This window comes from Puntigrus tetrazona, chromosome 15, assembly GCF_018831695.1.
Source record: "Puntigrus tetrazona isolate hp1 chromosome 15, ASM1883169v1, whole genome shotgun sequence".
Taxonomy (NCBI): domain Eukaryota; kingdom Metazoa; phylum Chordata; class Actinopteri; order Cypriniformes; family Cyprinidae; genus Puntigrus; species Puntigrus tetrazona.
In genome coordinates, this window is record NC_056713.1 from 17,910,167 (window position 1) to 17,923,056 (window position 12,890).

General features: G+C 36.7%; 1 protein-coding gene across 1 annotated transcript in view; it reads right to left on the bottom strand.

Moving 5' to 3' along the window:
* frem2b (FRAS1 related extracellular matrix 2b) overlaps positions 1 to 12,890 on the bottom strand; it is a 64,498-nt gene that overhangs the window by 46,721 nt on the left and 4,887 nt on the right. Inside the window, 2 exon segments of the mRNA XM_043258293.1 lie at positions 10,098 to 10,187; positions 12,633 to 12,890. Of these exon segments, the coding sequence (XP_043114228.1) occupies positions 10,098 to 10,187; positions 12,633 to 12,890 (348 nt within the window).

Genomic DNA, 12,890 nt, shown 5'->3' on the forward strand with positions numbered 1-12,890 from the left:
TCGACTCCATACTGGACAGCACCACACAACACCTACATCTTTATATGAAGAATTCAGACGGGATCTCGTTTCTCTCCAAACTCTCAAGATGGTACAGTGTTCTGACGATGAGGTGAGCTATCGCTTTCAGCCCGTGTCAGTAAGTAGGAGGGTAAGAGAGAGCGAGAGACAAAGATAGAGGGAGAGATGTGTAGAGGGGGGGGTGGAAGGCTTGTCAGATTCGAGTCAAGGCACCCAGGCCCTGCGGGAAGGGACTGCGAGGCTGCAGCTTGGCCCAGGCTGTCAGCAGCTCCTCAAAGACAGTTTCAGGAAGGAGGTGGTTAGAAACCGAAGGCCAGGGAAGAATTATGCAGCCTGATGTATTGAGTGATAGTGCCAGGCTTACAGATGCAGAGTGACAGTGTGTCTGCAGCACTGGGGCATCAAAAAGAACAGCAAACAAGGTCTTTTTGTTTGCGGGATATTACCAATGAACACCATGACTGAGGCCCACAGAAATAACTTGAAAGATTGGCTTTACCATACAGAGGTATTTGTGCTGACAGTGCCAACAAGAAAACTGTATCAGTGGCTTGACAGTGTATCATACATCATGTCACAGTTGTCACGCTGTCATTGTTACAGTCTATTTTGGTGCTTCTAGCCTATATGTACAGAAATGGCACACTCATATTAGTTTTGGGCAACATATTTCATATTTACAATATAACTATAATTATTTTGCAGGCAATATAAAATGACACGAAATATGCTTTGATAAGTTTGATAGGAAGCATCGTGTGACAATGATAACTAAGGCAATCGCAATTCAGTTTTGCGAAATAAAATTATACATAAATAAAAATCTTTAAAAAAAAAATCACAATTAATGCTGATTAATCACGATTAATCACATCCAAAATAAAAGGTTTTGTTAACATAATATATGTGCATTGTGTATTTTTTATTATGTATATATAAAAACACACAAACATACTGTGTGCATTTTGCAAATATTTACATGTATATATTTATATTCATCCGATTTACTTTATACATACGGAGCCCTGCAAATGACATGGTCGCAGTGGTTTTGCAAAGTAAGACATGATCCTGCATCAACATTTTTGTTGATCCTGAAACAACATTACTGTCAAAAATATAGACTTATCTTAATCCCTTCCCAAAATGTATTCCTAAAGTCAGTGGGAAATGATAGCTGATTTACATGGGTGTAGAAGCACCTAAACCTGATCATAAGCCTAAAACAGATATTTCCCGAAAAAGTATCCCTCAAATCTGATTGGTTGATTGTAATGTTGATAAAAGATCAACAAGGATGTTGATCCAGGAACATTTTGTACTGGTGAAATCACACTCAGCCACATGGCATGCAGGAAAATATTTGTGTGCATTAATTACTACTTTGTTGGATGCGATTAATCGCAATTAAACATTTGACAGCAATGTTCAAAATATATTCAAATATAAACCTGTTATTTTAATTTGTAATAATATTTCACACCATTGCTGTTTTTTGCTGCATTTTTGATTAAATAAATGCAGCCATGGCGAACATAAGATTTTTTTTTAAGTCTTCCCATAAATGTTTTAATGGAAGATTGTGTGCATGAAAATACATTGAATTCAACAATATCATTTTTCATCCTTTTATCATAATATATCATGAAGCATATGTACGTATATTTCAAAGCCCTACTCCATATTTAAATATTCATTTTTCAGTTGAGGTGCACTGGCATGGAAAAACTGACCCAGTTTAATAGCTGGTTTTCTCTAAACTTTGATTTTGGAATGGAATGCGCAGCCTGGTAAAAACTCGCCTTCAAACCCTCCAATGGAAGAGCAACATCCTGAGGGAGGGAATGACGACACTCTGAATGATCCGCCGGGGCAAGTCTGGACAGAATGGGGATAATGTGTGTCGGGCACGCGAACCCGGGCAGAGACCCTAAAACACTATTTTAGTAGAAAGAGAATATACAGACAAAGGATGAGGGTTAATATCCTGTTGGCTTCACAGCTAAAGTTTGACCAGGAAGACCATAGTTACCGTCAGGTTCATTCAAATTCATTTTCCTTAGATGCCAGTTATAGTTTGAAGTGATTTACAAGTCGCACCCTAGAGAATCCTAAGGTTAAAAGCTTGCTCTAGGGCACAATATGACAAAGGGATCTCAGCAACACCCTGATTCTCAACCAACAAACCTGCAGTTTAAGCTGATACTGAATTCTTATACTATTTACGCAAATAAAACAAATACAGCTTCACTCTCCGAAAAAATGTACAAAGAGTGCTGTTTCAAAAGGTACTAATATGCAATTTTAATATTAAAAAGTACTAATATGTGCCTTTAAGGTACTAATATGTGCTATTTAGGGGTACAAATGTGTACCTTTTAGCTTTTGTATGACAGCTTTTTTGTCAGTTAAATTAGGTACCACAACATTGTTGTATACTATAATACTTCCAGTGTTAAGGCAAAAGTAATCCAATTAATCCAATAAGCATGAATAATAACATGATCAGTATCAACCAATACTGCCATAATAAACAATATATCTAATAAATACCTGATACTGTACCAATTTATGGTGCATTAACATAACAAGGGCATTAACATAGTTATAGAACCGCTAAAAAATCAACAGTACAGGGACAGTCACGCTATTTTTACAGTTCCTACTTGAGATGTGCAGTACAAACCGCAGTGTTAAAGCATTCAGTTCACGGACAGGCAAAAGAACAGATACAGATGGCAATGGAGTTCAAGCTATGCTCTCATGACCCGCTAACCTCATGTATTTGTAAGCAAGCTACGCTGCTGAGAAACATAACTCCCACTCAAGAGTACTGAAGGTACTGCTGTGCAGAACAAGTGTGCAGAGGAGGACGAGAAAGCAACAAGTGTACAGAGCCTTTCCAGAAAGCGGAGACAGAAACTGTAGAGATATTAAAATCAAACCACTTCGCATTTTGTTTTCACGTGAAACAGCAATGCGTTGATTCAGGAAAATAATAATGACACCTTAGTGGGCAGCAGATGTTACCTGTATGGTCTATAATCTGAGAACAGATGGTTTATGTGAATCCATGTCTATAATGTCAAAATCACTGCTTACACAGTCTGCCGTCAATGAAATGTGCCAAAGAGCTTGCTTTTGTCTACGGCCCAAAATAGGTTGCAGCGATTTATGACCGTGCTTAACCTGTAATTATGAATGACTTCGCTCTAATCGCTGGAGGATCTGCACCAGCGCTAAAGCACCGTTCTGCAAAGCCAAAGGTGGTATTTTCATTAATAATGGAATGTGAACAGATGAGAGAGTGGGAAAAATATGCTGATCTATGCACATCCGCTGTGAAGATGAAGGATAAAGGCTGTAAGAGACTCTCTGACCTGAACGGTGCATGTATGAGCTTGTTGTCTACGTAGCGCCTCATGGCATGTAGTGAAACATAATCCTTCTGCTAACCTGGAATTGGATTGAGGTGGTGCTTCAGAGATGATCTGGAATGAGACCCTCCACTGCCAACGGTTATGAATGAACACAAAAGTTTTGTGGTTTTGGGTGATGAATGCAAACTTTAAATTTTTATTTGCAAAACATGTCTGCTATGCACAGCGCAGAAATCACTTTCAATATTTGTAGGAAGGTTTTCACTCCCATGTGTGATCATGCAGAATCTTATTTAAATGACTGGATTTCACCAAAAAATATTGTCTAGCAACAGGTAAATATGACTGCATTAACATAAGAGTGGGGGAGATTTTTCTCACCAAATTTTGTTAATTTTGTTAAAACAATTAATTGTGATTAATTGTATATAAAATAACCACTACAAGACTGTGTCTGAATAATATGTGTGTGTGTGTGTGTGTGTGTGTGTGTGTGTGTGTGTGTGTGTGTGTGTGTGTGTGTGTGTGTGTGTGTGTGTGTGTGTGTGTGTGTAAAAATAATAATAAATACACTGTAAAAAGTTATTTCAACTTAAAATAACACCGTTGTTACACCGTTGCCTACATTTTTTTGTTGAGTCAACTCAAATATTTTATTTGTCATTTGCATTAACATTTACATTAACATTAAGTAACATGTCACTTAATGTTATGTAAATGACAACTAAAATATTTTAGTTATTTTGGATGCAAGTAATATTATATTATATTATATTATATTATATTATATTATATTATATTATATTATATTATATTATATTAGGTCTGGGCAAATGTCACACAATATATTCATGTCCATCTTGTCGGTAAAAGTCGGTTCTTTGATTAGCGGTTGTCATTTCTCTGATCACAAATGCAGACATGGTGTTATGTTTACGAGGCACGATGCAGCACGAACCACGCGTTTCTGAAACTTAAAGCAATAGTTCACCCAAAAATAAAAAATGTTGGATTTTTTGTATTGAAAAAAAATGTAATGTCATGTAAAGAAAGCTAATAACTTACTACTAATAATATGATGCAAATTGAATTTAGAGAGTGGCGCTGAGATCTTAATTAAGAACAAAGAAGACAAATATAAATAAATGCAAAAAAAAAAAAAAAAAAAAAAAAACTCCTACAATCAAATAAACATGAAAATGTGCAACCTTAATTTATACCCAACGTGTGTATTGCTCCACATAAATTGTGAAAACAAGCCTCCTTGGACACAAGAGAAGTGAGAACAGAGACAAACAAGATGGTAAAGTGAGAGTGAGAAAGAGAGAGAGAAAGAGAGAAAGAAAAGGCAGGAATTGAAAACAAAGAGCAAGGTGCAGGCGGGAATCTGTCAGTGGGGACGTCTCCTCCGCTGACTGACTGAGTGGATTAGAGGTTGGAGGCAGACAGCTCTTCTAAAGCTCCACAAACAACCCACAGGCAGTGCTAGAACTTGTGTGTGCTCAGGTAAGCTCAATTTACCGGGAAGGAGGAGAAGAATCAGAGGGAAAAATGAAAGGGAGGGGTTAAGGTGGCTGCACAGAACAATTAAGTGAACAAACACGCCAAAAAATGGCCCCCGGGCCTCCATGTCCATCTACAAAACAAAAACCAGACAAAGTATCTTTATCCACAAAGTCTCTGTAGCTTGACCAATGGTGAGGGGAATCTTCACAGACAAAGGTGAGAGAGTTTTCTGAAGCACAAGTAACCACTCTCAGTTAATCTCCATTCAGCAACCTGGCAGGTCTCACAAATAACAATTATGGCCACTTTCGTCTCCAGTTCCATTCCTTAATACCATTTTTTAAAGCTTAGCAGCTTCCTTTATTCAAACGAATGCAAAAATGTGGTAAAAATGCTTCACCTGACTTTGTTGTCTACCTCAAATACACTAAAGGGGTCATATGATGTTGCTAAAAAGAACATTATTTTGTGTATTTGTGTATGTGGCTTAAAAGAATGATGCATCCAAAGAAGATAAAAAAGAAAATAGTAGACAAATAGATGACAGAAGAAAATTCTATCATCATTTACGCACACCCTCAAGTAGTTCCAAAGCTGTATGAATTTCTTTGTTTTGCTGAACACATAGGTAGATATTTTGAAGAAAGTTTGTAACCTGCTGTTTTGGGTCACCACTGACTTCCATAAATGACAGGAAAACAAACAAAAGCAGTTAAAAACAAGGTAATTGTTGAATCCAGTGGGGACATAATTACTGATTATCATGACTTAGTAATGCCTAGTACATTAGCAGGTTCTTTTAATAAGAAAACGTAACTTACGTAAAGGTTGTAACACTGCAAAGAGAAATTAAAACTCGAAATTGCATAATTTTACCCCTTTAAGTGAGTCACTGGACTATTTGTGAGGCCAGACAAACATTTTCGTGAGGTGCCTTCGGGTAACTGTGCTATTTTCCGAGTGCATTTGGCAACATGACAAGTAATATTCATCTGTTCTTTGTTGAGCAGTGTTCGTCTGAAACTGTATTGAACAACCCAGAGGGAATTGAAAAAGGCAGAACGGTGCTTTTCAAACTTTTTTTTCTTAGCACTTTTGATCAAATCTGAACCACCCAGTCACAACAATGTTCCCTCTATTCTCAATGAAGGCTATGAGCATTTTTGTAGCTAAAATAAATCACGGCACTACAAGACTGTCATCAGTCCCCTGACAGATCTGTGCGAGGACTCAGCAATTCATCGCACCGTCAAGCAACTCAAATACAAACATCACAATGAAAACATTTAGAAAAGAAATGCATATGTTAATATGGAAATCATACACCCAATTCAAACAAATCTATACTTCAAAATCTTTCCCACTGTCTAGAAGTGCTCAAAGCATTTCAGACTCGAAACAGGCAATTCTTAAACTTGCCTTCAGAAAACCAGGCAAAAGTAATAATATCTCTGCTTTTTAATCACCTCAGGTTTTTTAGTTCTATTTTTAGGTCACAAACTAAAATTTTTGTTCACGGATCAGTGCAGAGAACATGCACTTTGCATCAGTCTTACAATCACAAAGCTTTATTCAATTTAAATAATAAAAATGATCAAAAAATATAAAACTCATTAAATGGAAAACCAGAATGAAAATTCATTTCAAATTAAATGTAAATGTGTACTACCAATGTATCATGTACCACAGATGATGAGGTAAGAATTATACAAGACAAAGTATGAATAATGTTTTTTATTTTTATATAATCCAATGTTCTTTTCTTCTTCAAAGGCATAATATCTGGCATTTTCATCTTCTAGCATTCATCATTTGGCAATGTAACCACTTCCCCAAATAAAAAGAAATAGGAATCATCCAAAAACCATCATCAACTTTAAACCCTTATTAGCCACCTGCTGATATCTGTGTCAAAGTTTACAAACTTTAAAAATCCTCTGGGAGACCAATTATATTACTCACTGGGAATCAGAGCCAAATGGTACTCTGCTTTTAGGACAACTCTACTAAAGAATTTGCTGCCAACTAACAGCATTAATTTGAAGGGCAATTTCAACTCCTTTCATAAAGTGATGTTGATTAATTACTGCACTGGTTGTAATTTGGCCTCCATTAGAATAGAAGAAGGACAAAGGTTATTGGCAACAAATTAATTTCGACAATGTCAACCGCTTTACCACTTTTTTTTTGCGATTAACATCAAATCACACTTAAATCAAATGCTAGTACTAAAAATACCGGATATATGCATTTAACTATGCGTTATTCAGTATCCCCCAATAAATGCCAGACTTGGCTGTATAATGAATTTATACACCCCATATATGTATTGTACATACATACGTAATGTTATATCATGAGTACTAGATGTTATGAGCTCTTTGTCGCCAAATTCCTTTATGTGTAACTCACTTTGCTAACAGACATGATATCTGATTACAATTCTGAAAGCGAGCCCTCAAGCGACTTGACTGGAAAAACAGATTTTTTTTTTCTAGTACGACGGGCTAAATTACCAAACAGCTCATGCCTAAGATTAAAACATATTTATCTTACAAGGCAGATACATTTAAACCCAGCAATGCCTTTTAAAGCAAACTGCTTAATCTGACCACACAACTGCAAGCATTTTCTCGACTTTATTCGGCTTAGTCTAAATAAACATTATATAAACCAACGCTTACTCTTTACAAGCAACAAAAGTGCCCTATTTTTTTATAACCTTCATGAGCTATACTGCAGTGTTGCATTAAGATAAAGCCTAAACAGCTCATAGGATTCATCTCCGTTTTCTTTCTTACTATATGAGAACTACCTGCAGAGTGGTTTTGGCTGCTGGAACATGACAGGATACAGCTGTGTCTGAACACTCACAATCCAGCACAGCTGCCTGATACACAGCCACTGAAACAGCCGCAGGGTGTACCTGGGGAATTAGTGTGGCTGCCACAGTGGCTCTCATGCCTACAAATAACATCAGCTGCCTGGCAGCCTCACTATCAATGATCCAGTATTAGGGATTCATAAGCACACAATTCGCAAATTAAATACTGAAAACTGACTCCAGGTCAGCTTGAATATCTAATAACACACTCTGCATCCAAACGTGTCTACTTTCAAGGCAACACAGTATGAAAAAGCCCCCAAAATGTATCAAATGAGTAGGGAATTGGGATCGCGCTAAGATTAATGAATGGTTAATGAAAATGTCCGATACGGTTAAGGTAACAACTTCCACTATAAGTGATAAAAAGTGACCGCATCCAAGCAAAGTCCTAGGCTGGTTTTCAGTTTTCCCTCAGCGTGTCTTTTCGCTCATCGGTTCACCTGGAGGGCACAATTTTAAACATGTAAGGAACATGAGCACTCACCGGTAAGCAAATATTAAGGCATACTTGAAGCATATGAGTTTCCAGGGGGCCTCTAGATCTTATCAAGTCCATTTCATGGATATTTCACGAAGGTGAGGACAAATTCTATCTATTTAATGAGGTGCAAACCATTCTACGGAGCTGCACATATAAATATATACAGCAGTTCCCTTAGTTGAACAAATTTTGAACAAAAACCTTCAGGTAACTTATAGTACCTATATTCACAAATTGACACAGCAAACTTTTATGTTCAACATTTTTGTGTTTATACTCTTTTTTTAATTCGAGTATGGATTAAATTGATTTTAAATGAAAGCTGTTCTCTTAAACCAATGCTGAAAAATGCTTGAATTTACCATTGGTTTCCACAAAACTTTAAGCAGCACAATTTTACAATGAAATAATCCAGTCTTGTTGAGTATAACATACTTCATAACTGAATAAGCACAAAATTCCTAATCATTTGACAACCAGTAAAATGAAAAAGAGAAAACCTCATTTAGAAAAACAAACAAGTGCCACAAGACACAATGAGGGCATCTTGAGCCCTTTCTGAAAGGAGCGTATGACAACATTCTGCAGAATCCCACTGTATAATTGCCAAACTTCAGAAGACACACACACCTCGTGCCAACTTCTGTTAGACACAGGCTCTTTGTGCCAGTCAATTGACTTAGCGAATGAATTATCTAATTAGCATGCACCTAGAACAACAGCACTGAATGCCAAATCCATAAAAATTAAGTCAGTCTTCTTCTAATGATAGAAATCAGAAGATTAACTAATTAACTCACTCAGGAAGAGTTTAAACTCGCATTGCAGATCATACTGACTGAACTAAACCACGCAAAACACTTGATTTAGTCTTCTCCCAATGATCTATCTACAGTATGTTTTCCATACAGAACTGTTGAAATGACATTTGTTTTCACCAGATGATTCCACTGTGGCTACAGAAGATTGGGAGTGGGAGGTGAGAGCATTTTTTCATATTCATGGGAAAAGAGAAATGGTGGCATCACAAAATAACACGTTTCTCCATAGCCATTGCGTGAGGAGAACAATAAACGGGCTGTCGGGAGGGTCTCTGAAACGTAAAGCATCCTCAAAGCCCACTAAAACAAGAGGTTGACATTTGCATATGTATAAGCAGAAGCCTTTAATGTTTTCAAGTGGGCTGTGTATAGAAAAATAAAGAAAGAAAGACAAGTAGGATTTACAAGAAAATCAAATAATAAGGGAAAGAAGTTGAGACTTTCAAACTAAAATATGATAAAACTTTATTAGCATTACCTAATTAGCCAGACAATGGCGGTCATTAAGATAGACAATCCCCATAACCAGATGATATTATGGTGGCTAAATATAGACTAAAAATTTCATCACTCAAATCATCTTCAAAGTGGAGCACTTGTTTCTAACATATCAGTTTAATTTTTTTGGCAGTCAAGCAATAAGTCCTTAATAATGCTTTCTGGGACCTCGCTGGGCACTAAATGCACTTGGCAGGTTTATAATTGGACAGTTTCCTCCAACCCATCAGAGAAAGTTTGAGACTGAAAAATGCTTTTCAATAAAACGATTAAAAAACAACCAAAGCTCTATTAGAGTTTTCCACTTCAATATGCCAACATGTCAATCAAAAGACATCCCAGACGGATTTCGAGAGTGACTGTTCGAGAGTTATTGCTCTCGAACAGTCACACCTTCACAAGCACTGGGTGAACACACAAAGATGCACAAGTCTGAAATCCAACCAGTCATATTTTAAACATCCTGAGGCCAAAACAATAAAAAGAGGTTGAAAAAATCTTACCACTGTCTTCGATGGAAAAGTGGAATGTGTCGCTTGTGGCATTGTCTCCGTCTCGAAGCACGTAGCATATATGCATGTCATCGATGTCAGCTGAAGGAGGAAATATGCAAAAGGATGAGTTACTTTTTAAACTATATTAGATTCTAAGTTAAGTTGGGATTAAGTACTATAAAACCGCCATATCAAGATCCATTTTATTATACTTTTCGATACAAACTTTCAGAATGACACAACTGACAATCAAGTCCACAAAGGACTTGTATCATAAGGCAGGACTTTTTCTGCTGCCGGGGATGTCCAGATATGACTCCAGTCTGAAGGATCCAACAATATGAAGGCAGCTATACAGTTTATATAGCAATAATTAGATAATAATATGAATATTAATAATTAGATTTGATTGCAGGTCGCTCCTGGTGTCCAAGTAATCGGAATACGTCTTCAAGTAACTAGTAAAGGAATGCATTACTTTTAAATATACAAGAAAAAAATTGCTTTTCACCTCTCCTGTCCCATGATGAGAGAAATTGGGAGTGAGGTGCAGACCAGAGGCATTTCCTTCAGCATGATGTTTTCACATTTGTTGTGAAAGGGTTTTTACATTTGCCCTTACTTGTTATAAAAATAAAAGCCCAGCCCAGGTGGCAAAAAGTAATGCAAAAGTAGCATAAGGTATTATCTTCCATAAAGAGCAAATAAGCAATGTAATTAGTTACTTTTTATTTAGTAACCCAATATTGCAACGCATTACATTTAAAAGTAACTTTTCCTAGCCCTGTTAATAAGGTATTAAGGAAGGTACAAAGGCACACCAGTAAATGTAAAATGTTTATTATTTTATTTTAAAAGTGTAGCCCTGACCCAAATGGTCCACTTGAACTCCTCGGGAACCATTACCAGTAGCCCATGTGTCAAAGTGTGCCTCTGTGAAAGAGGGTGCCATTTGGTACAGATTCTATATATACCAAGTTGAAAAGCACTTTCAAATAAGGGCATTTTGCCCATCTGTTCCTTCACAAAGCTGCAGGCACCACACAGCATTATGTCTGAGATTTAGTTGGGAAGTGTTTAATTTAGACTGAAAGAAATATGAAGCACTGAAACCGCGGCACATCAATTGCCTTCTGACTGAAAGGAACCACAAAGAGCAGCAGGTCTCCAACTGGCACCCATCTAATAATTTCTCTACCACCCTCTCTTGTGCTCAGTATTTGGAGTGTATTTCATGTATGTGGTTTTTCTGTGAGGGTGTAACATCCACAGCGCTAGCCTATCTTCAATATTTGATGTCAAAACATTTCTCTTCAAAGCGGCCAGCTCATAAAAATGTAAACCCATCATTTTCAAATGCCCACAAGGGAGCAGCAACTTTATTTACTGTCAGTAGCCCACACCACCACCCCCACCTCCAACTGTGCTAAATTCCCTTGAAATATTCAAAGAGAATCCTAAAAAAGGAGCTTATTTAGAAAGGGGAAGCACAGTGGCAAGTTGAGCATGTCCCCTGCCAGTTTTGACATTTACAAGTTTTTACAACTACACTAAGGCTTTTCTGATACTTCTGAGGGCTTGGACCTTTACTGTAATTTTATGACAAAAACAACTGATTAGTTTGTACTCTCTGTTAGCAAAAAATACTTATTTTACCCATAAATACTATATTGGTTTTATAAGGCAAAAACGTTTGGTGTGCATATGTGTCACAATGTGTGCATATTGCAATTTTTCAGGAGAAGTAAGACTATTTATAATATTGTAAGACTTATTGTGTAGGGTCATAAAACAGTTCACCATAAATGAAAATTGCTGTAATATATTCACCCTCCTATGCAGACCGTTCTTCTCCATATAATAAAAAAGAAAACTGCTGTCAAGCTCCAAAATGAAAAAGCACTTTAAATGTAGTAAATGCTACTGAAACACATGTTAGCTCATTGATGAACAGACAACAAAAAACTAAAACTTTCCATCTGCACTAGTGTTTAAATTATCTTCAAAATTGTCATCTATGTCATTTGGTCATGAGACAAACTAAACCAGCGTACAGAGTGCTTCTATGACAATTTAATGCATTTTTGCTATTTTGTAAATGCCCTACTGAACAAAATGTAAAAACAATAAAACAACCTAAGCTTATTTGTCAATCTCCTACTCTGTTTCAGAAGGGTTTTGGGCACTTTTCTTCTGGTCAGACCTAGAGATCAGATTGAAAAGTTTTTTATAGATGTATTTATTTCTTTTCAAACAGGAGTTGACATATTCAATTTTATTATATGGAAATGAGCATCCAAGATATTCTTCAAAAAGATAAAAAAGAAAGAAAGTCCTTATTCACCCCCATGGAATGACATGCGGGTGAATAAATGATCATAGTATTTTTATTTTAACATGAACTTTCCCTTTACTGCAGTATTCTCTCATTTATGTTAACTCCAGTATTTTCTCACATACTATTCCAACACACAAAGCATTAATCTATAAGTACCATTTATTCATAAATAACATATTGTATTAAACTGAGATAATAAAACTTACCTTGGGTGAATGTAGTGATAGTAGCATTGCCTTTTCCCAAGTCAATGAGGTAGCCATGTTCAGCGGCCACAGTCATTTTAAAAGTCACTGCTCCATGAACGCTGTCTCTGTCCTCTGCCTTTAGCGTTTTACTAGTGATAAGGAACCCAAGGTGACCGGTAGGGAGAATCCTTAATGTTGTACCACCCTTATTAGTCACAACCTGCGGAACTCCATTGTCCACTGGATATATTGTGATTTTCATTATCTGTGGCTTAC